The following is a 24,938-nucleotide window of genomic DNA, read 5'->3' as shown; positions in this document are numbered from 1 at the left end:
GAGACGTTCACATTGGTGCTAAATTAATAGAGAAACAAATAATATAGAATATTTCAACAAAATATTTCACTGTATGTCTTTCCTTCCATATCTTTCGGCAGTTTTGCAAGGATCTTGTCCACTTCATAGTTACATTTATTAAAATTACTTACAGTGGCTATCATAGGGAGAGAAATTACCTAAGTTGTTGATGTGTGTTCTGTAGAGGTTATAGCACAGCTGACAAACACAAGTGAACATACATATGAACATTAGAAAAAGACATGTACAGCTTATTCACAAGACATACAGTGTAATCATCCAACAGAGAGATGCGTTAACTTCTCCACAGTGCAGTAACATATGGCATATTGCTGGTGATGGATACTCTCTAAACCTTCAATGATACAGGAATCTGAAATCAGGTTTATCACAATGTACAGTGGTAAGAAACAGTAAATGAAAAACTAAACTGGTCGAACCTCCTTTCACAACAATAACCTCAAATAAGCATTTCCTTTAGCTGGGGCTTCACATACTTTTTCCAACTTACTCTGTGAATGATTGAATGATGTTTTTCAATATGGACAAGAACAATACAATGATTTATTATTATTTATTATTGAGTTATTAGTTCAACTAGATTGTGTTTGGTCGTTATTGTAACCTAAATGAAGATCTGACCATATGTTAAGACAAATTCACACACAAATGCAGATAATTCCAAAGGGGTCACTTACTTTTTCTTGCCAGTGTAGGTGTACCTAAGGCATAATGTCATCATGTCATGTTTCAACAAATTCTGACAAAAATCGAAAACTGGTTAGAACTTGGTTGAACAAGGATTTCTTTTTAGGAACATTACAATGCTCTGCTTGAGTTCTGCGGTTTTCAGTCCATATATAATTGGATCTAAAAGAGGGGGAAATATTAAAATTGACACACCAAGAGCCCTTCTTATGTATGGGGATGCACTCTCAATCCGATGAGCAATGAGCGTACCCACAGTATTGATTTGTAAGATTAAGAAAACAACCAAATGTGTACCACAGGTCTGCATGGCTTTTTTCCGGGCATGTGACAGATTAGTCATAACACATGTACGCAAAATCTGTGCATACGTGTAAATTATTATAAACAGTGATCCGCCTTGAAGCAAGCAGATACCAGCTATTCCATAGAGGTTGTTCACCGTGGTGTCCTCACAGACCAGTTTCAATAACGATGGATTGTTACAGTACAAATCCACTACATTCGTCCTGCACATTTTTAATCGCACAAGCAACAAAAACAACGTGACCATCAATGAGAAATTTATGAGCCATATTGCAATGATAATTTTAATTAAGGTATTTGGACTCATGGTAACGTTATACCTCAAAGGACAACATATGGCAATGTATCTGTCATATGTCATGGCACTCAAGATCATCAAGTTTGCTGTACCATAAATATGAATCAAAAAAGCCTGAGTTACGCATGCAGGATGGGAAATCAGTCGGTTCTCTGTCACAATGCTGGAAAGTAGCTGAGGGAAAAAAGCTGTAGCTCCGACCGTGTCACTGATGGGCAAGTTGAGCAGCAGGATATACATGGGCTTATGTAGCTTTTTACTCACAACAATAGCTGCTAATACCAGCAAATTGCAAAAGACAATAATTAAATAGGCAAGTGTTCCAAATACAAACACAGGATAAATATGTGAAGTATATAAGCCCAATGTTGCCAGTGTAAGTACTATCCCAGAAGATGCATTTGTATACATAATTATACAGTCTTGTAGTGTTGTCTCCACTATTGGGGAAAAAAAAGTTCCTTGAAACTGATGGAGCTTCACCTGAAAGAAATGTCCTTATTAACAAACAAGTTTAAATGAAGTGTTTTGCATTGATTCAAATGTACCCCTATTGTCTTACCTGTTGTAATATGTTATCTTACCCTCACCTGCACTGTGTTGTAAGAAGCCATGAAAATGACTGTCTTTTATAGGCATTTACTGTAAACACTGAGATAACCCATGAGAATACAAAGCACATTACATCATAGTGCAGGAAACTGTTGTAACTAGACTGACATAGTTTTTATATATATATATATATATATATATTTATATATTTTATTTATATATATATATATATATATATTTGTGTAGATATTTTATTTATTGTTTTACCTGATGAATACATTTAAATCCTTGAAATCCTCGACTTGTCTCTGAATGATCAGAGTATTTTAGGTGTTTAAGCAAACAGCTCAATTTCAAAGGTTTCTAAACAGATCTGGAGAGAGGTTTACTGTCAGTTTTATTGATTGTCACTACTGAGTTACAAGCAAATTTCAGATATTATGTTTTTTTATGTTATGAAAATATCCCATAAGAACTGGATAAGAAACTTTCAACAACAATTACCACACATTCAACTAAGATATTCTACCAAGGAAAAAAATTCCAATAAAAAAATTTCAGTCCTTTTAAACTTGTTTCATACCTTTTCATGGAACTTGACATAGCAAACCATTGTGGCATAAGACAAATTCAACTAAGGTGTATTTTTACCACAATTATGCTGCAGTACACAGCCAGTGACAGCACCAGTTTCACTGTAGAGAGGAGTGAACGAAAAAATAATGCATCTCTTCGTTCCAGGATGTTACTTCAAAAAATCTCATGCATGGCAAAAAAATGATCAGGGAGCATCGGTATACCAAATCAAAAGGCTATATGATGTTTACATTTTGAGATAGGGTATCATCCAGATTTTGTAGGTTAAAGTGTGTGCACTGTGCATTGTGTGAAATTGGCTATACTTTGTGTGGGAGAGTCTAAGGGCAAGACTAGGTTCAGGGGTAACGGCAGAATTAATTTCTTTCTTTGCTTTGGCATCGGCTGTGACCTACAGTAGTCAGTGTACCATTCTCTTAGTAAATCATCAGGAAAACTCTGGTAGCACTACGGTATCTTCTTCCTTTGAAACATCACATTTGGGGTCAGGCCACAAGGAAACTTTCTTCCACCCACAGTGCGAACTCCCTGGTGTGATAGGAAAGTTAACTAGGAATTATTTCATGCCTTTTTAAATGTTTAGCTTCAGCTTGAAGTTTCTCTTCTGTAAAGAAATCTCTACAGCAGGGGTCCCCAAACTTTTTCCTGTGAGGGCCACATAACTTTTCACTTCTCTGATGGGGGGCCGGGTTCAGTTTGTAACAGAAAAAGTGTGACGATCGCAGGGGTTCCTAAACGTAAAAATTTATTGTTTTCTAGAAAGCCACACATAACCAAATAACCCTTTCCGGGTTCTTCACAGAAAAAAAAGTCAGGAAATAAATAATAACACTATTAATGAAATAAATAATAATAGTTCAGGGGGCCGGGCCAAATGTGGGGGCGGGCCGTATCCGGCCCGCGGGCCTTAGTTTGGGGACCACTGCTCTACAGCTAATGATGTGGGCAAGTCACAAAAATGATATATATGGATGTTTATATGATATATATTATGGATGTGAATTTTTATGTATATGTGCTCTGAGTATGATGATTAAAATGTTTTTTTCTGATCTTGCTTAACAACTACAAGGTCATACCCTGACGCACCAGATGGTTTGTTACACAGAACCATCTGGGAAGGAAATTGTTTGGAAACTGAGAGGCACTTTCAGAAAAATCATCATATGAGGTAGTAGGACAGTGGCAAAAAGGAAACACAACACAACAACAGGCTTCAGTCTGAGGAGCTTGGAAAGCAAATTGTCAGTGGACGATTCTTTCTGACTTTGTAAGGAAAATGTGTGTGTAAAAGGCAGTCTTACAAATACCAAAACAGTCACTTTTCTTTAGCTGCCACTAGTTCCTCCCTCAAAGCCATAAGCAAGTAGCTTGGAACCTGGCAGGATGGACTCTTGTGAGAAATCTAGCAAAGACTTGGTTTGTCTTTGCTGCTACTGCCTTTCCACACAGCTCCATAATGAAATTCTTAAATTTCATTTACACTGGGTACAGTGTAAATTCTCTTTGTTTCATTTATTTCAACATGTCAGCATTGCTAATGCTACGTAATATGACTTATGGATCTGAATGATGTGCTCTAAATATAATGATTAAAATGTTTTTGTGATCTCTGCTGTCTCTGGTTTGTTAGTGGAATTGATTGTGAATTAAGTAGCAACACATTTTGTCAAATGGTATTTTATTTTACTTGATGAGGCACAAAAAGGATAAATAATGGTAAGGCAATTGCAAGGTAATGAACTTCTGAACTACTGTAATTATTGGTATAGTAATAAGTAGTCAACTAATCGGGAATGACTTGTGAAGGTGTTCAGTATGTTGATTCATGGATATTTATGAACTAATCATTACATAATGACTCAGTCATATAGTATCTTTAAGTCTGTCCTCCAACACCAAGAACATTTTAATGTCAAAATTTCTGGCAAATTTATCTCAGTCTTTTTCTTTCAGTTACTGTATATAAAAACGATACCTGGTTATACAATAAGTATCCAATTAACAAATGTTATTTGGGCTGTTTTTCATTTTTGTTTGTTTTCATTGAATTACTGAAACAACTTGAAATATGTTTCAGATTTTATTAATGGACCACACAGCAAACATCAGCACATCTTGTATATATTGTACAAACTTTATTTTTGTTTGTTTTGGATTCAGCAATAATAGCAGTGCAACTGCAAGTTATTTGCATTACACACACCAGGTAGATGCAGTATGGTGCATGGAGTGCACGAAAAATAAATAAAAATGTGAACACTAAAAGAAAACAGGCTACAAGGTTCACTCTCCTTTCTAGTGTATATTTATGCAGTCATCTGTGAAGATGGTAATAACAAGTAAAGCAGCTAAATTTCAGACAGTTTTCAAAAGACTTCAAATGAAAATGTAATTTGAATGTTCAAAGTTCATTATGAGATTAATATCTAATATAATTCATAATTATTCACCATTGTAAAACACATATATAACACACACCAAAAGAAACACAAACAGAACCACAATAAAAACTTTTTTCCAAAGTAGTAACATGCATACTTATATGTATATTTATACATGGAAATATGTTCCACACATTTTCCAAATATTTTTTAATTTTTATTTTCCAACAACTTGTACTTAGGAAAAAACTATATTCAAATCCAAAATAAAATTCTGTTCTGTTCTTTTAGTTCATGCAGTTATTACAATTCCAAACTCAGTGGATATTGTTTCCAAAATAGCATTTACACTGTCAGAGTGCTCCTGAGATAGAACAGTGCAGTTCAAAAAGACAGAGTTCATTACTGTTGATCACCTACACTTTACTATTATAAAGAGAAAGTCTAGACATCCACTACCCTCTAACTCATGTTGTGAATTGGCGCTACACAAATAAAATTGACCTAAAGATTTAGACAGATACTCTATTTTTTAAGACTCTCAGGAGTGTGTGTCTTACTTCACTTGTATACAGCCCATATACAATTGGATTCAAAAGTGGGGGTACAAGAAATATTAGCATGCCCATTATCTTTTGCAAGTCAGCTGACACATTTTTGAATCTGTGAGATAAAATTGTGAAAGTTCCAACAACTTCAAAGGTGATTAATATAACCAACTGAGCAACACATGTGTTGACAGCTTTCGTCTTTGCTTGAGACCTTCTTGTAGCCACACATGTGATGAGAATCTTCACATAGGAAAATGCCTGAACGGACACACTTACAGCTTGCATGACTGCTGTGTTAAACAGTCCTATGACATTATTGACTGTCCTGTTTCCACATGTGAGCTTCAGTAGAGATGGGTTATCACAGAACACATTCATAACAACAGATTTGCACCTTGGGAGCCTTGTCTGCAAAGAGAACAATGATACAATCAAGACAAAGTCAAGACCCCAAACTAGAGAGATAATACAAATGACAACCCTGGGGGTCATAACAGAGCTGTAGCGTAACGGCATGCAGATGGCAACATAACGATCAAAGGACATTGCTGCAAGAATAAACAAAATTCCACCTCCATACATGTGGAGCAAGAATGCTTGTAAAACACAGAGAGGATAGTAAACCTTATTTGTCTCCGTAACAATATCTGAAAGTACTTTTGGGAGCATTGCAGTCATGCCTATCAGATCATTGAGCGGAAGACTGAACAGGATGAAATACATGGGTTTGTGAAGGTTCTTCTTCATAATGATCAAAGTCAACAAGGTCAGGTTGCAAAAGATGCCAAAAAAATAAATTGTAATACCAAGAAAAAATATGGGGTACTTTCCTCCGGGTGGAATTATGAATGGATCCAGGGTTAACTCAGAGAGGAACCCAAAAGATTTGTTTTCCATTTTCGCTTTGATTAGTGAGAAAAACAGTCATGATAATTCATTGTTGAAAATTGAGTCAAAGTCTAAAGCAGTCACAGTTTAGACAACTTGTCACTTTTAAAGTAGTACTACATGAAGTGCTAAGACCTGCCCTGCCCACCTTGCTTTATTTAATGCCACCATGACCATGACTTGTTTACGTCATCTTTTGCCTCTGGGACTGTCAGTGGCTTTATTAGGTGAATAATGTCAGGATTACTGAAAGTTAAATGTTTTGAGATCCCTGTATAAAGAAAAATGAACCTATGGAATCCTGCAGGTATTAAAGGTACATTCTATTTTATTAAAGTACTTTTCCAGAAATAATATGAATCTTCAAATTACAGCTTTTTAAATGAATGAATTTTAGGTCCAAATAAATTACTAAAGTGTGTCCTGAAATTACTTAATGTGATGTCACCAGTTAGAGGTGATGTTAGTGGCTTCACTATAAAGATACCCTCAAATTACTGAATCCATTCACAGCAAATGAATAAAATAAGATTAGATGGTGATTACAAGTAACAGCGAAAGTGACATAAGGAACAGGCTAAAGATATAACAGATAAAGCACAATTTAAAATGAAATGGATACAACAGAAATACAATAATGGACTATCATTAAATCCATTAAGAGTTTTATTGCACCTACACCAGTAGTATCTGATGTGAGACTGACTTAGTTCTTTGGAAATGTGGAGCTGTAGCTAACCTGGTGATTGATTGTATTCAAACAGAAAAAATCAGGCCATATTAAAGAAAAAATATCTTCTCTTCTTGCAAAAAAGATGAACAAGTGTTCTGTAGCAATAAGCGGGTTATGATTCAAATAATATATTTGGGACTTAATAATGACCAGTACTGTTGATCCAAACATTTCCTTAGGTAGTTCCATAACCACTGTTGATTCAAAGGAGTGACAGAAAGTTATTTTGAATCCTCACTAAATTGTAAAAACATTATGGTACCGCATCAGTGGCCTGTAGGCTCTCATAATAATTGTTTTTTATTTGACATTACAAATAGGCTGTAATCTTTTCAGTCACATGTCTTTAGGTATAAGGCTTTTCTTAATTATCAATTATATTGAATGTATTGTAGTCTCTACACTGTGGGACAATCAATCCAAAGAGGCTGGGCTTTTTATATATTCACTATTTTGCAGTCACTTTAACCTCTTACATTTACAGGTATCTCTGTTTTATAACCCCAGCAACAGAGTTAGTTGTCATTTTAATGGTGGACTATGAAGTCTAATTTCAAATCTACATTTTGGCCTACAGTGCTGCTGAGACCTGGCTGGATTTCAAAATTTGGCTTTAAAATTATTTTCTTTTCCTTCATTTCCATTACATTAAGGTTTTAATGATATTGCGCAGGAATACTGGAAATGATCTTTTCCAGGAGCTTTACGGCTTAAATGGCTACTGCGACAATATCATGTAACAGGATACAATACAAGTTGGCAGAATTACATCAGCTAGATGCCTCATTACTTTTTCGAAACTAATTTATTAATGAGTCCCATTGAGACATGATTAAATGATGTGTTATTAACTGTCTCACAACACAATTAATCTCTGGACAATTAGCCTAGTAAACCTCTGGTTGATAATGACTGTCCTTGTTATTTGCTAATGAGGATGTTGTTAAATAACACCCATGGGAGGCTGTAGCCAGTGAGTTTGCATGTGACATGATAACTTGTAAACATTTGATACTTTAACTTGAATCAAGTGTGTTTCTATGTAAAAACATTTTAACAGATTAAATTCACAGTGCCACAACATAGTCTTTACTGAAAATTTGTTTGTCCTCTATCCATCTTCATTGTTTTATACAAAGATATTCCTACTTTTAATGAATATGTGAAATACCTCAATAAATTCAAAATATACAAATATATAACCATATAAATATTACACTGTTGGGTCCTTTCATATTTTTTGATACATCTGACAGGAGAAAAATTCTAATTGAAATAGCATGTAACTGAAGTGGTCACATCAGGCGTTTGGGGACTAGTTCATTGTTCATGCACACAAAAGGGCAGTTAGGACATTAGAACATTAGACTAATCGTCTCACCCAAGAGAAATGGACGTAATGGACCCTTGTGTTGCTTTGTTAATTGATTTGACCCTCGAATTACTTTCTCTGGTCTTTCCCCTGTGCACTTTATAACAATTGTACACGGTTCAAGCAGAAGACCATGTCAGGTTTCACTCCTGTCAGCCGAGAACAGAAATCTGAGGCTGCAGTGGACACAGGCTCAGCAAAACTGAACAGTTGAAGACTGGAAAAATGTAATGTAGTCTGATGAGTCTGGATTTCTGCTTAGGCGCACAGACGGTAGGGTTAGAATTTGGCATGAACAGCATGAATCCATTGACCCAACCTGCCTTATGTCAACAATCCAGGTTGGTGGTGGTGGTGGCTTAATGGTGTGTAATGGATGTTTCCTTGGCACACTTCGGGTCCCTTAATACCAGTCAATCATGGTTTGAATGCCACAGCCTGTCTGAGTATTGTTACTGACCATTTGTGTCCCATTATGGCCACAATGTACCATCATCCAATGACTTTTTTCAGCATGATAACGCACCATGTCACAAAGCAAAAGTCTCAAACTGGTTTCATGAATATGACAATGAGTTCAGTGAACTTCAGTGGCCTCCCCAGTCACCAGACCTGATTCCAATTGAACACCTTTGGGTCATCAATTAACATAATCAATATGAAGCACTGGGTTTGGGTTTGACTGGTGAAATGTATTTAAAAAAATACCAGATGAGGGGGTTGACTTAAATTCACAAAAAAGGATGTGATGTCCTGTTGATTAAAGGGGCATCTGACCTCTGACCTCAGGGGCTTTTTAAACTTTCACTTGCCCACCATGTGTCTAAAGCTTTCCCTGCCTATCCATGTGGGAATCTACAGTTCAAGGAGCCTAACCCTTGTTAAATGAAGCACTTTTGCTCCAGTGTTACTCAGGCAGAAGATAAAAGAGCTCAAGATCCAGCAACTCCAGATTCCCACTTCCACAGGCAAGGTAGTATCCTTTATTAGAACAAATTCTCTAGAGTTATTTCAACATACAACACTGAGTCTATGCCTGCTTATAGTTTGTGTTGAGCATTTATTGGATATATTTACGGGATAAAGGTCCTCATCAATGGAACTTTGTGCTACCACTCTGGATGTGTATGGTTGATTTTATGTTTATCATGTAATTGTCTCTTCTGCAGAACACTCTGATGCACATTGTATTGCTACAGGAGAAGGAGGCTCAAATTAATAATTAAAAAGTAAGTATTGTCTTTGCACATATGACATTTTTGATTTTTAATTGAATAAATGTTCATATTTTAGATGGTTTTTTTTCCATTTGTCTTTTTAGATTAAAAAACTAAATTTGCAATTAAAACAGAATCGTGCCTAATATGCAACACAAAATGTTTCCCATAAACATTTATTTTTGTTTCAGAGTAGATTTTTTTTCCCACCATCACTACCATTAATTTTTTTTTCTCTTTCAGGTTTTCCATCAAGTTAAACAGAATGGAAAGAAACATGACAATTTCAAGTGATATCTTAGAGATCCAAGGTTTTGACATATCTCCAGAGTTCACATACCCTCTGTTTTTCTTGCTGCTGTTTGTTTACTTTTCCCTGCTTTTTTCTAACATTGGAGTTCTCGTGCTTATCATCACTGAGAAGAGTTTGCACCAGCCGATGTACATCCTTTTTTGTAACCTGTCTGTCAATGATCTGATAGGTAACACAGTCCTACTGCCTCAGCTGATGGCTCACATCATTTCAACTGAACGGTTTATCACCTATAACCAGTGCGTGATCCAAGCCTTTCACAGCCACACGTTTGGTTCAGCTTCACACATGATTCTCGTCATTATGGCAATCGACAGATATGTGGCCATATGTCACCCCTTACGGTACAGCTCCATTATGACTACCAAGACTGTGTTCTGGCTGTCAGCAACTGCATGGGGGGTGTCATTAGTGCTCGTGTCTGTTTTGATAGGTCTTACAGTGAGGTTGTCCCGTTGTAGATCAGTTATACAAAATGCTTACTGTGACAATGCATCACTGTTCAAGCTGTCTTGTGAAGATGTCTCCATTAACAATATCTATGGACTCTTTTTCACTGTGCTACTGTTTAGTTGCTCAATTGGAGGCATAGCGGCCACCTACTTCAGAATAGCTCTCATCTGCTGGATCAAGAAAAACAAAGAGTTGAATAACAGAGCACTGCAAACGTGTGCTAGCCACCTTGTTCTTTATCTTATCATGCTCTGGTCAGGATTTTTAACCATCATATTGCATCGTTTCCCAAATTACCCAGATTTAAGGAAGATTGCATATATTTTATTTCATGTTGTCCCTGCTAATTTAAATCCAATCATTTATGGAATGCAAACAAGATCATTACGGGATAAAATTATCCAAATATTGCAAAGAAAATTGTCTCCAACCTAATGCCTCCTACCGCCATTCAAGACATATAAACAGACACAAACAACATGACAGACCTGTTCTAAAGCCTGTCTGTATCTGACGCACAAAAGCTGTTATACAATGATGTTTGTTTCAATTGCATGTAATAAGTCACTTTAAATTTAAGTTGCAGTTCCTTCTGCATACTCTTGTAAGTATGTGAAATGAATATTTGTTTCAATATCCAAAAAAACTCAGGCAAGCAGGCAAAGAAACACAAGATCTTTATCTTCTGTTACCAAAGTTAATACTGTTAATGGATAAATTAGATAAGTACATCTTCTGATTTTCAAGTTAAATTTCTAAATTCAACACAGCAGATTATCATCATAAAGTGTAAAGACAGAAGAGTGAGTATCAATACTAGTTTCCCAGGCCTTTGGTGCTAGACCCCATAACCAGCTCTCTACCAACCTCTTGTGTTTCAATGCCAGAACAACATCAATAATGCTTTGGGTTATGTTAATTTTGATTATTACAAAATTAATTCATTCAAATTCATTCAAAAGGATAAAATAATAATTTCCATTGACCTTACCAGCCTTAACAGTTTATGTAAAAATGACTACCAGTAAATATACAATTAATGTTTATCCATGTATTTATTTGTACTTATTGAACTCAGATGTCAGTACTGTGTTTCATTACACTACAATAAAATAATAAAATAAAAAAAACCTTTTATACATATAATATGAATAAAATTATATGTACACTATTTTATCTGAAATTAACAGCAGTTTCCTTTTTATTGATTAATGAATCTATTAACGTTTTTCTTCATTCGCTGCAAAATGGGTGCTAAAGATAGAGATAGAGATTTAAGTTGGTAATTGTGTGCCTCATTAAAGATTTACAGGACTAATAACACTGCAGAATGACTGAGGTCATAAAAATTAAATTTGAAAACATTTTTATATGATAAAATGAAAACCAGGGAGTGAGTCCTAATAAAAGGTTCAGTTTATATTGGAGCATTACTTACTATTACTTTTGACTCTAATGACAGGATTTGATCATATACGCAGTTGAATTATTAGCTCAATTCTCCTTGATTGCAGAGTTGCGCTAATCTCCGGAAATTATGGTCTTCCCACATACATTGTACAAGAGTAGGCTGAATACATTTCTGAATAAGACGATAAGAACTGTTGTATTTCCAAAAAAATACTGTCCTTGTCTTTCCTCAGCGTTTGCTGTAATGAGGCTGTATTTCCATCTAGTAGGCCACAGATCTTGTGATGAAAGGTCAATCAGAGGTCTCATCAGGTCCAGTGGTCTGATTAAAGTTACCCTCACATGAAATCTGGCTCAATAACAATTCTCCACTTCTCTGAATGTAGCAGAGCATGTTTTTCAAATAGTTCTTCAAATCAAAAGTCATTCAAAACACAGTTCTACTGATTAAGCATTCAGTCTGTTTTCCTTTGGCTTCAGATTAAAGAGTTATGGCCCATTTTGCAACATAAAGACCAGGGATAATACACATCAAGAGAGGAGCAAATGGTTGTGATCCAGGGGATTTAACAGATAATCCATGTGGGTTACACTGAGACTTGTTTTCTCATGTTGTGATTTCATACACGGAATCTTCCCTGGTTGTATGTTGACTGTTCGGTGAAGTTGAGTGATTCTCTCTTTCACTGATTAATTTCATGATAATAAAATTACATTTAGAATTACATTTTACAAATTGCAATTATTAAGTCACACTCATACTAGTGTATTTATTTATCAACTTTTGTATTTATTTTCTAAATTATATTAGTAAAATAAAGCCAAATTTTCATTATTTTCCACCCATATGCAAATGTAATACATGTTCATCTACATATCTAATAATCTATTATTTCAGATACAAAGAAATAAATGTTGCTGTAAAAATTTTTTATCAGCATATAATTTGAAAAAAAAGCATGAAATAGTAGAAATACTATAACTATTAAATTGTATTGATTTGACGACAGACTTTTTTTTTTTTGGCTGAGCTTAATAACTTTCACATAACATTAGAACGAAATTTAGGGAATGTAAGTTGTCAACAACTGAACCCATAACCAAGATGTTTATCAAAAGTTGAATTTTACTTATACTTAGGACTGCAGTAGCTTGAGTGATGACTCGGGCTCCAGATTGAACTATTTCTAAGAGGTTTGGACATCTGAATGTTAAGTAAGTTACTGATTAAAGTATTGTACTTAATGAATCCTCTACTACCCTGTAATGATCTTTGTCTTACACGTGTTAACACTGTCCTTAAGTCCAACTTCTCAACAGTTCTGCAGTTAGATGGCTTTGCCCATGATGAGCAGGCTCATGAAAAACACCATTATGAAAAATATCCACATGAAGAAGCGATCTAAAACTTTGGCTACCTTCTTCCACTCCCCAGTCCTTTTCTGCGTGGCCCTCTGATCTCTGTAACAGTTGGCTATGTACTCAATGTTGCGCAGCAGCTGCCTCTCATTGCTTTGGGAGCAGCAGGAAAACTCTCTGTCTTTTCTCTCTCCCTCACTCACACCTCCCTTCCTGCATCTCCTTGGACCCCCCGAATCTCCACAGTCCATGCTCATGAAAATGCCATTTTTCCAAGTGCTGTAGTGGTTGGTAGGATTCTTCCCAATTGAGCCTATTGGACTCATCATCTGATCCATGTCTTCCCTCTCCTCTGAAGTCACTGTCTCTTGTCCTCTCTCCATTTTGAAGACACAGTCCTCTCTGCCTGGTCCTGCCTGACCGTTCATGGTGCAGTTGGTGTTCTTTACAAGTGGAGGCTCCTGTTTCTCCGGCTGTGGCGACATGCAGTTTTCCCCAACTTCATAAACGAAGCACATTCTGGCCATGTACTGCAGAATGACTTTCTTGGCCCACTTGGGAACAGGCTTGGCATCCGGGCCACAGTGGTGTATGTTCATGATGAAGATGGTAAGGGCAGTGGAGGCTGTGATCATGGTCATGGTTGCAATGTAATACTTTCCTGTGGAAGAAAATAAGATAAGGAAATCAACATAAAGTTAGAACTTACACTTATCACACATGTTGGGTTTTGACCCCAGTATATTCCCCTTACCAATAAGAGGTACGTTCTCAGAGGGTGGCATGATCTCTGCAACCAACAACTGAAAGACAGTGAGGGCCAACATTACAGTGACTCCCAAAGACACCTTCTCTCCAGAGTCAGCAGGCAGGTAGAAGCCCAGTGGAGCCAGAAAAGAAATCATCACACATGGTATGAGCAAGTTGAAGACATAAAAGGAAGCTCTTCTCTTCAGTTTCAGTGTGTAAGTCACATCTGGGTAAGGATCGGCACAGCAGCCATACAGAATAATGTTCCTCTTAGCCGGCATACCCAGCACCTCCCATTCGACATTTTCCACCAGGTCAGCCAGGTCAGCACTCTCCATGGCATTTTGGATATCCAGCTGGTTACCGTTGTAGGTCCAGGAGCCATAGGTGAACCTACATTGCTGAGCATCGAAGGGGAAGAAAGACACGTCCACTTTGCAAGAGCTCTTGGTGATAGCTGGGGAATCCCACATTATCTGGCCATCGTGTCGGATCACCACATTGGTGTCCATAGGGCCAGTGAAATGATCATCTGCACTGAAAGACAAAGAAAACATGTCTGGAAAAAGAAATTAGAGTAGCTCTGTTGACATTCACACCAAGAGCAAATAGATTTTTTGGATACCTTTTTAAAAAATGTTATAAGAGAAGCTGCAATTTCCTGGAGTACGTGGAGAATGATATTTGAGAGAAACTTGATCAGGATACTAAGGCACAAGTACACCAAATGAGGGAAGAGTCAACACATTTTGGAGAGTTGTATCATTCCTCAGTGTTGTGTCTGCATTTTAAATCTTTTCAGCAGTGCTAAATGTTTGTATAAGCATGTGTTTAGCATACATGCTACCTGATGTTTTTAGGTTATCATAATCAATATAATGTCATCAGAGGCATCACTAGGACTTCTTTCCTCCACATCAAGACATGTTCCATGGCCCCACACCTACTCAGGCAGCACTGCTCTCCCTTCCTCTTTGTCATAAATAAATGATTTTGAAAATTATTGTTTTCATTGTCAGCTGGACTACTGCAGTAGTTACATTACTGGTGTATAAAAAGCAGACAGAGGCCTGGACACTCCCATGAATAATGACTTCAAGGACTGTTCAGCTTGTGCCATGTATACTGACCAATAAGAGCCACAGTAGGATAATAATTGCATGATTAACTCAATACCAGTCCGACCTACTTGTTATATAGGACTATATCAGGTCTCCATACATAACTACTAGGTATGCGGATGGTATCAAGTCCATCGTAATCATCTTTATTCCATTTGAGGTGTGCATCAACCCACACTTGCCGTATCCATAAATATGCAGTCAAAATTTGGTTTCGCTCATCCTGTAAAAGATTGAAATTTATACATAATAAATGACAGATACATATGAGAAGTAAACACAAATATCATGACACAATAAAATAGCATTACTGATGTAATGCTATTGTGTGGGTATCAGCACTAGGACTGCAACTAATGCAGCCATCTAAGCTATAAAGCTGACAATAATTTTTTCAAATAATGATTCATTGTTTAGTCCATGAAATATCAAAAATTGTGGGAAAATACCAATCACAACCTCCCCACACCCCAAGGTGATGGCTTTTTATGTGTTGTTTTGTTCAACCAAAAGACAGAAGCTCAAAGATATTCAGTTTACAGTAATATAAAACAGAAAAAAGCATCAAAGTATTTTGTTTGGGAGGTGGAGGGAATGTGCACAAAATGCATTTTTTCACAATTCTTGCTTAAAATGTTACTGAAACAATGAATCAGTGGCAGATTCTGTGGATTGACAAGTCAATTAATTATAATTAATAATCAGTTGTTTCAGGTCCTGTCTGGATAATTCATCTTCAGATATAAAGCATTGTGTAAACTGTGGTGTTTTACCATGTCGATAATTTGTGACAGTGTAACCTGCAGGGTCACATTCAGGATGGTGTTTGTGTCCTCCACAGGCCTCAGCGCACTAGTATAGTTGGTGAATAAATCATTCAGGAGCTTATGAGCATATTTCCCATGAGCACACCAACAGGCTAAGACAGGGAAAGAAACAGTTTACAGCCATGTCACCATGTATTTCAGTCATTTACACCACATTAAATTTTAGTTCCATTTATTATGTTTTTTTTTTTAGTCTGGCAAAATGAAGTATTTTAAAGGACATTCCTGTGTGATCGTTTTTGATGAATCAGTTTTCTGGCCAGTGGCATTCATAGCAAATTCAGTGGAGAGGAGGCAGAGATGGGAAGAAAGAGAGAACATGAGAGGAAATGTAGCTGCATGACAGATGGCAGAAGGGGACACAGGGGATGTTAGGTTAGATTGCCCTTCTCTAAAGCTCTAGAAAGAGATCAGGCAAATCTGACCTTATGTACCAGCAGCAACTTGCTCTGTTCACCCCGTGTATGTGGAGTGTAGCATGTGTTGATTGAACACTTAACCCACTGGACACACAACATGTGAGAATCAAAATGAGCTTAAACAGGGAGATTCAACATTCAGGTCCTGTGAAAAGAATGGAGTTAGAAATGATTAATCGAAAGGACATTAGAAATACCATATTTAAACATAGTTTTTCATGTTTTTATAAGGGAATTATTCGTGGAAGTTCTACATCCATAACTTCAAAATAACGAAACACTTGAGAGAGGATGTGTGAACTGTTTTAAAAATAGAAACAATATCTTCTAACTGGGGCTTGTTTCCAATGTCAGCATTGGATTTGAGCTAGCCAGATGTTAACCCTGAGCTGGATACAAAGAAGGTCTATGGGATTATGATGATAGCAAAATCCCTGAACAACTGGCTGCAAGTTTGCGAATTCCGGGTAACAGCTTTCATGGAAGAGGAAGGAAAATCTGAGAAGAAATGTTGGATGATCCATAAAATGTTAAAACAGTGATGTTAATAAAAAAATGAATTACAAAGATTTTATGCAAGCTTTCTTTATCCTACATCTTGTGTCATCCTCGTCGTCTTTTCTGGTACATAATTTTGATTAACTATAGGCAAGAAAAAATATCGTATATGAGGTCAACATTTTAACTTAGAATAACATGAATGGAAACTTACGTGGCAAAATACTGACACACAGAAGCAACCGAAATAAAGTTTGGATTCTCCGTCGTTTCATTCTGGTGAAACAAGTTATCTCGACCCAAAGACCATTTGAGCTGTTCTGTACCAGACAAGTTTACGAATTAAAAATCAAAAACAGAAAAATACAAAAAATAGAGAAAATGGAGAGAAAAAGAAAGAAAAAGCAGACCGGTGGTGAATTCAGCAGTAATCAGTCGTGCGTTTTAGATCTAGACCTGCACAAATGCACAGATGAATCTGGAAAAGAAAAGAAGAGGCGGGGCAGCGGATTTACAGAATGAACAAGACCTAATGCAACTACATGTTAACCCCAAACACACATTGGACTCACATACAGCTGTTACACACAGGATCTGTTTATGGAAAGAAAAAACGAAAATGAAAATAGACCCTTTGTTTACTCTGCTTCAGCACCACGGAGAGCTCTCAGCTCCGTCCTCTAAAAACAGCCAGGCAGTAAACCCAGCAGTTTGCGCTTTTAGTTTTTACATAGAGAAACACATTTTATTTTGCATGTGGTCTGAGCATCATTTTTACATACAAACGTGGCAACCTCCTCACTCTCCTCCGCTCACTTTTTCTTCCGGGTGCTGCTTCTTCCACACCTACTGCATTTCCTTCCTGTTTTCTGTCTCACAACGAGGATGTTGCATCTGCAGGCCTGTTAACATCTGCTGGGAGAATCTGACTAAAATCTAACGGATGCAAAAATGTCGCAGGAATTTAAGATAGCTGGGTGATCTCCAGCTTAAAGGAACCCTCCCTATTTATGGTACATGGAATATTCAGGTCCATCCTGCAGCCTGAATGTGATCGTAACAGCGTAGTTACTGACGAGCCAGCTGCGTGTAGTTGCGGCAGCAGTTATTTTTAAACAATAAACAGATTGCAGGTAAGTTGAGTTCGTTTTTCAGACTTCAGTATAATTGTTCAGATGTTCAGTAAATACATGCATTTGTATCAAAATGTTCCAAATTAATGAATGGTTAATATTACAGTCTAAGTGTACATGACATGTTCATTAATTTCCAAATGTACCTCATGAGTAGCCTATTGATTCATGCTTTGCACGGAGCTATTATTGCCACATGTGTATGTATGTACATCATGATGGCGATGAAGATGTTTTAAAATCAAACATTTCATTGTTTCAGACCAAGATGCTACAAGGCTCTAACATCTTGGGGCATGAGAGGCCCCTGGTCATCAGGATATCATTCACAACCTGTGTTTTGACTACAGTGTGCCTACCACTGCTTGGACTAATAGCTTGTGTCTTCATTTCCTCTGTTTTTCATTTTGAGGACTCTACTGGTACACATTGCCAGGTAATGTCCTTATTTTGCAAATGTAACCAACCATATTTTTCTTACCTTGGTGTTAACAAAACAAGACAGATCTGCTACATGTAGTTCCCTGTGTCCTATTGTGGTTTAATTTGGAGAAATATTTTTCTCTCCTTCTGTTGTTGTCTCCTTTCAATACTTCTTGGTTTGAGATTTGACTTTAATGCTGAACAATCATTTGAACCAAAACTGAATCATTTCTGTGTTTCCAGGTTCCTAACTACCTGCCATCCATCAGTGCCTCCATAAGCCTAAGTCCTGAGTGCCACATATGGCGGTTTTGCATTGGACTGCACTCAGCACCGAGGTTCCTTGTGGCTTTTACCTACTTCAAATTTTACAAGACACGATTTGCCTCGAAGTTCCCTGAGAGTCCACTCAGCTGCTTGAACCTGGCTTTTTCTATTTCTGAAAACCTCGGCCTCTTGCTCCTCACATATGTATCATCCAGTGAGACATACTGTGGGTAATCCATATTTTGAGATCATTTCAAACACAGTGCCTTTTATTGGAGAGATTTTAAGTCAAACATATCATGTACATGTATATATTGTTTGCTCCTTAGTTGTACATAAGGAAGGCTTTGTCCTGTTCATCATCAGCTCCCTCATCTACATGCTGATAACCTGCCGTTTGTGGAAGTCCATTAAGAAGTATTCACTGAGTCCCGAGGTGAGGTATTCACACACTGTAAATTAAAATCCCTCACCTGATTTGCAGTATTTCAGTCTAACTCAGTGATATTGTTTTACTGCTCTCATATAGGATGCCAAGTCTCATCACTGGAAAGTGCGTTTTTTACTTCTTAACATATCTTTCCTTGCTTTTGCTGGATTCTTTTATTGGAAACACAACATGTACTGTGAATCAGGGAGTAAGTATTAAATCAGTTTGTAAAGGTTGTTGAACAGTAAATATTGAGGAATGTTTGCAATAATGTCAACTGTAGCTACAAAATACTGACCTAAACATGGATATCTATTATATACCACTGTTTCTTCTTTTCACAGGTTATACATTATTTGCCGTGTTTGAGTATCTTGTCGTCTTCTCCAATATGGCCTTCCATCTCACGGCTGTGTGGGACTTTAAAAGCCAGGAGGTCATGGTCATTTCATCCTCGGAAGATAAAAACTTCTGACTAGAAACTCTAGGACCAAGTGCTAAATATACAACCTCTCAATCGCCTGTTGATAACAGCCTTGATCCTGCTCAAGTGGAAGAGTGGGATGAAGGCCTTTTCCATATATTTCCATGATGATGGCTCTCGTGTCCTTAGGAGTTATAGATGTCAGACAAGTACAAACAACAAGATAAGCACACATGCTTTTTTGGACCTTTGTGTCTCATTCATGGATGCCTTCACCTACATACAGTATGTTATGTAATGTGTAATTTCAAATTTTGTATAATGCGCAACACACATGGTCATACTGTATGTGTGCCAAAGTAAAGTGATAGTTCTTTCAAGTATGCTTGGCTTTAATTTTCACATACAAAAGGCGAAGAATGAGGAGTGACATAGTGGAAAGCAGGGCATACTTCAAGCATTCCCAATTTTGAGTGTTAGATACTAGTGTCCACACACAGAAACAATGGCTTCTGACACTATGTATTTTTCAACATTCAGATTTCCCCAGCAACTACTGTGCTGTAATACTCCAAATGTATTATTGAGACCTCTATTAAGACCTGACGTTGTCATTAGTCCTGTTTAGATTTAAATTTTTACTCATTTCAGCAATATCTAAGCTTTAAACAAAAATCCAATTTAATATTCAAATGTGAATTCTCTGTACTACATGTGGCCATAAATCCCTGTTGTTAATCTACAGCAGGTATTATGATCACACACTGCTTACCTAACTGTGACCCAAATGCTAATGCTACTGGGTAAAAAACCCCGCATCCAGATACAAGTAGGTATTCCGTGGATGCCAAAAAGCATGCTTGTGGAAGATGTTATAAAATCCAATTGAATTCAACTGAGTTTTAAGTCTGTTAGTAAATATGAAATGATATGATTACACACACACACACATAGACACATATAGAGTGACTTACCAGTTTAATAGGTTTGCCTATAAAATCTCACACAGTTAACACAACATTTCCTCAGTGAGATCCTATGTTTGTGAAGCTTGTAATGCTGTTTTTGTTGATACTATGTCAGAGAAAGGAGAGTATGGTACTTGTACAAACACAAATCCCTATATTGTGTCATTAATAGTTTCAATAACACTTCAAGCATGTGTATACAACACCTTAGGATACATGTATATACATATATATATATTTATGTTATTTTAAGCACCACTGTGCAGTATCCCTATCCTTATAAGATGGTAAAGTAAGACTACTCGTAATATGACATCCAGATATGAGTGTCTGCTATACACCATAACAGAACTGCAATGCTCTGAAGCCCCTTTTCACCCTCTCTCTTCAACTCCAATCCTGGTGATGATGCAAGTTCTGGCTAAGCACTAGCAATAACGCTCATTTTGAAACCAAGAAAAAATTATACTCATCTACAACAAAAGAAAAGAAACAATACAGAAAACGGTATTTTTACTTCCAACTGTTCCACCCACGAGCGTGCATTAAGTTAATGAGTAAAAACCTCCTCTGAAATGTAGGGAGCACAGACAAATATAAAAGGAGACCTGAATTTATGACAGATACAGTTGGTCATCACGGTTGCATTTTTTATACAGATCATATCTCAGTATTAATAAATTCACATATGAAATATATTTAAAAAAACTTCATTATTAGTTTTAATTGCAATTTGGTCTGAAAACCTCAGGGAAGAGCTGCTGTATGTGAGGACAGTCCGACAAACAATGAACAAAGAACCCAACTGAAATATGATGTTTGTTACACATCCTGAATATTAATAATAATATAATTTTTGGATGTAACTTGCTCATTATATTTATTTATATGCACAGCATAATATTTTGAACTTCTTTTTTTCAAGCAGATTTGCATGCTATAAAAAGAGTGGGCTCGTCATTTATATCTCTGCAGTCCGCAAGATCAGATCCTAAACCAGCTTCCCACATCCTTTTAGTTTCATTTGTATTATCCACCTTGGAATTGAATAACTCATTATAAAGATATTTAACTATCTGTCTATAAAGCTCTGACTCTGTAAAAACTTAAAAGGTGTACTGTGACAGGTACATACTGTAGAACTGAGCTTGAAAAATTGCGTCATTTTCCTTTAAATTTTACCTGCAGGCGTTTTGGTGTGATGGCTTATATTCTCCACTAGATGGCCCACTTCAGCAGTTTGTTTAAATATGATGTCCGGTTTACACTCCAGACGGTAGGGGGCGAGACCTGCTGATGGTAACCAGGGGCTCGATGCTGCAGAAGAAGACAAGCTAGCGTCTGTCCACATTCTGCGGCTTTTTCGGTTCAGTCTCTCGGTCGCGGGGAAAGAGACCGACACATTTTTTTTTCTTTTAACAGGAGGTGGAGTTCGCTGTGCTTCAACTCCGGGGAACCAGGCATCTGCTGCAATGTTAACACAGAGCTGAAACTAAACATCTGCTGCCTCTGATACATGACAGGTTAACTTTATTTTCTTGTTATTCATCATTATATTAATGATATTGCCATCTAGCCTAGCTAAAACTACAATTGCTATTTTATTAACGTTCCTTGTCTGAGTTGCGTTTAGCTAAACCTCAACTGTGGCTAACGTGCGTCTGTAGAAAATTCAAGTCGACACCGACAAAAACTAACTGAAAAAACACGAAGGGGTTAATGTGAATGCTTTCTTAGAAGGGATTTTTAATGTTACTCCCCCTTTGTTTGGATATTTTACTTCATTTCCTAGTTAGCCGAGGTGGTTAGCTAGCTAGCCAGGGCTTGTCAGACATCCAACCACAAGCAGACGCAGATAAACAGGCTGATGTTACTTTTCATAATCTTGTTATGTTTCTCCCTGAGGTGACATGTGTTTGCCACCTGGAACCCCAAAGCACAGCACAGCTCAATTGATAAAGTCAGGTTTAAAGGATTCCTAAGCTAAAGCCAGGTATTAGCAAGCTAACGACTGGACATTGATTCATTCAGGAAGAAGAAGCACCCTTGAGAAGTAATAGCATGTGTCTGCGGTTGCTGCAGGGGATCTTTATGTAACTAACCGTATTTCTTGATGTGCCCTTCTCCTTGCTAAGATGTCTAATGTTAAGAGAAAAAGCAGCTAAATTTTGTTTAATAATGAGCGATGTTCAATGGATTAACCAAGATTAAATTCGTTATTGTAAAATCATCAAAATTTCAAGGTTCTCTGTTCTCCTTTTTCCAGCATACACCAGTCATGGAGTTCAACAAATTTGTGACCTTGTGGATATTTTGCTTATGCCTCGTTGGAGAAAGTTGGACCGACAAAACAAGTTCACCCACATCAGATAGTCAGATTGTTGAAAACGAGGTGTCAGGTGAGTACATCAGCCATGGCGTAAATTTTTTGCAACATTTTTTTAAAAAGTTTATTTTTGTCCACCTGTCAAACTGACACGCTATAGATTTGCAGAGTAGAGTATTACTGTTGGTGCCACATCTTTGTGATTGTGCAGGCACTAAATGTAGCCATGCTGAGAATAGTCGGGCTGGCATTCAACATTAAGCCCTGTCCTCCAACTTAGATCAAGCCACCTACTCAAACAGAAGAAAATTGATTTAATGGTTAGTGGAGCACATGAGCAGGGTTGAAGTAGTTTCTGAATCTGAGTAATAGTTAAAATATTAAACAATTTCCAATAAATCCAATAAAAATTGGGATTAGTGCATTGGTAGTATTTTTTTTTTTTTGGCTGATTATTTGGCTGTACGACACATAACATGAAATGTTATTCTTCATTACATTATAGTTGTGTAATTTTAAAAAAAGATGGCCTAAATCATTTAATTAAGATGCACAGTACTATTGAGGATGAAATAATAAGGTACTGTAATATAGACACTAACATCTTGGATTTGCGCTTATCATATGTGTCACCAAAATTCATAACGAAATGACTTAATGTAACCATGTTAAAGCCAGTGTAGGTCTCTCATAAGAGCATAACCCCTCCACTGCTGCACTATATTACACAGCTAAGTTTTTTTTAAATTAAGGTTTCATTTAAGGCACAAACATGTTCAGTAAATTAAACAAGATCCTAGTGTCCAAATATTTCACTGTGATAATCTCTTGCCTCAATCCATGAAGTGATTTAACATGAATGATGAATGTAATATCTGTCAAGCATGTCTTAAGCTTTAAACTGTGTGCAAACCCTATAACTTGAATATATCTGGGGAAACATGAGAGAGTTATGACATACTATGACTAAGATTTACATTTTGAAAAATTTAACTTCACGTTAATCACTATACTGTTAGCAACAACTGGGCAAAGACCCAGTACTGTGAACTTTCTCATTGTGATCTATTGTTGGTACTGTTGACCAGTGTGGTTAAACAGGAACTGCTGAGACATTGTCCAAGTTGCTCATACACATTTTGCACTTGAAGCAATTTTACTAAAGCATTATGCAATAGTCCCAGGAAGCCACTGCACAGTGAAGAATTTAATAGTGGCAATGATTTACAAAGCTTCACTGGAATTTTGAATGGCAGTAGGACTCCTAGTAACTCCTGCAGTTATGAAGTGGCAATGTTGAGTGTGTTCTTCATCTACATCCAGGCACACAGAATGACTTGCGTAACTTTCGCTCTTAAATAAGGCAGGTTGACTGGTATGTAAATATCTTATCTTGTGTCTCTGGAGGTTTGCAAGCCAAATGAGAAAGAGGGCCAGGCTGAGTGTATGAGAGTGTTGCAGGTGGTAGGCTTTCACAAGGGTAACTGTCATTCTTTGTTTAACATGGTGAATGTGAACGATTGAGTGTGTGACAGACTAATAACCTTTTTGGTATGTGGCATTGCAGGTTCACTGAAGCTGGAGTGCTTGCATAGTATTGCTCAAAAATTAACTTTTTACTATGCGGAAGTTCAGGTCGTGCATTCTTCCTAGTTCTGGTTTAGTGGTTTTGTGTAGAGAAATACAAGTTACAAAACTATTCACTGAGCCACAGGACACAGTAACCGTTGCAGAGATTAATTTGAGACATGTTTTACTTTCTGCTTTATCTCTCTAATGACTAAGCCAACCTGTCATGACATGGGAATAAAAAAAGCATGGATTGAAATGACAAGTTGATCAGTGGGAGGGGGAATTACGCTGTAAATGCTAGCACAATACAAACCATACGCTTGAAACTGATTATACTCTATTGTGTGGGTGACTGTAATTAATGGAGAAGCAGTATCAGTTGAGATATATGGACCTGAACTCGGCCATTTATGAAAGGGAAAGAGAGTTTGATTTTGCCTACTTCTGCACTGTATTGTTATGAGGATGATGAAGGCAACATGAAAATCAAGGTGTGCTGTGTTTAACCACAAAGTATTCATCTACTAGCAAACCAGGATAAAGTAGAAACAAGCATTTTATACAGTAAAACCTTGGTGTTGTGATCAAAAAAGTTCTCATTGTTAGTAAAAACCAAGC

General features: G+C 37.0%; 6 protein-coding genes across 8 annotated transcripts in view; 3 read left to right on the top strand and 3 right to left on the bottom strand.

Annotated features, from left to right (window-relative positions):
• Window positions 1–802: 802 nt before the first annotated feature.
• Window positions 803–1,744, bottom strand: LOC111653085 (olfactory receptor 51I2-like). The gene has a single exon (XM_023403546.1). The coding sequence runs from the start codon at window positions 1,742–1,744 to the stop codon at window positions 803–805; it is 942 nt and encodes a 313-aa protein (XP_023259314.1).
• Window positions 1,745–4,772: 3,028 nt separating this feature from the next.
• LOC111653101 (olfactory receptor 52B2-like) lies at window positions 4,773–6,314 on the bottom strand. Its single transcript, XM_023403563.2, has one exon. It carries the CDS (start codon window positions 6,312–6,314, stop codon window positions 5,379–5,381), a length of 936 nt encoding a protein of 311 aa, XP_023259331.1. The 3' UTR covers window positions 4,773–5,378.
• Window positions 6,315–9,873: 3,559 nt separating this feature from the next.
• On the top strand, window positions 9,874–11,019 carry LOC111653107 (olfactory receptor 52E4-like). The gene has a single exon (XM_023403574.2). The coding sequence runs from the start codon at window positions 9,893–9,895 to the stop codon at window positions 10,826–10,828; it is 936 nt and encodes a 311-aa protein (XP_023259342.1). The 5' UTR covers window positions 9,874–9,892; the 3' UTR covers window positions 10,829–11,019.
• A 38-nt stretch (window positions 11,020–11,057) lies between these two features.
• Window positions 11,058–17,103, bottom strand: chrna10a (cholinergic receptor, nicotinic, alpha 10a). Its single transcript, XM_023403575.2, has 5 exons — window positions 16,992–17,103; window positions 15,807–15,952; window positions 15,102–15,256; window positions 13,917–14,449; window positions 11,058–13,823 (listed from the first exon to the last, which is right to left on the bottom strand). Exons 1-5 carry the CDS (start codon window positions 17,050–17,052, stop codon window positions 13,132–13,134), a joined length of 1,587 nt encoding a protein of 528 aa, XP_023259343.1. The 5' UTR covers window positions 17,053–17,103; the 3' UTR covers window positions 11,058–13,131.
• Window positions 17,104–17,367: 264 nt separating this feature from the next.
• LOC111653100 (acyltransferase PGAP2-like) lies at window positions 17,368–20,071 on the top strand. The gene is made up of 6 exons (XM_023403562.2): window positions 17,368–17,910; window positions 18,173–18,346; window positions 18,577–18,826; window positions 18,930–19,036; window positions 19,130–19,238; window positions 19,375–20,071. The coding sequence occupies exons 2-6, from the start codon at window positions 18,179–18,181 to the stop codon at window positions 19,503–19,505; spliced, it is 765 nt and encodes a 254-aa protein (XP_023259330.1). The 5' UTR covers window positions 17,368–17,910; window positions 18,173–18,178; the 3' UTR covers window positions 19,506–20,071.
• A 1,714-nt stretch (window positions 20,072–21,785) lies between these two features.
• The window catches only part of stim1a (stromal interaction molecule 1a), a 28,446-nt gene continuing 25,293 nt past the window's right edge, over window positions 21,786–24,938 (top strand). For all 3 annotated transcript variants that reach the window (XM_023403561.2, XM_023403560.2, XM_087173267.1), the window contains exons 1-2: window positions 21,786–21,945; window positions 22,689–22,821. In XM_023403561.2, the coding sequence (XP_023259329.1) occupies window positions 22,701–22,821 (121 nt within the window). In that variant the 5' untranslated portion in view covers window positions 21,786–21,945; window positions 22,689–22,700. The remainder of the gene's footprint in view (window positions 21,946–22,688; window positions 22,822–24,938) is intronic.

This window comes from Seriola lalandi, unplaced genomic scaffold, assembly GCF_002814215.2.
Source record: "Seriola lalandi dorsalis isolate HSWRI2012SDOR001 ecotype SW California unplaced genomic scaffold, Sedor1 jcf7180002054144, whole genome shotgun sequence".
Taxonomy (NCBI): Eukaryota; Metazoa; Chordata; class Actinopteri; order Carangiformes; family Carangidae; genus Seriola; species Seriola lalandi.
Note: the sequence above shows the minus strand (reverse complement) of the source record. Positions and strands in the feature narration are given on the sequence as shown.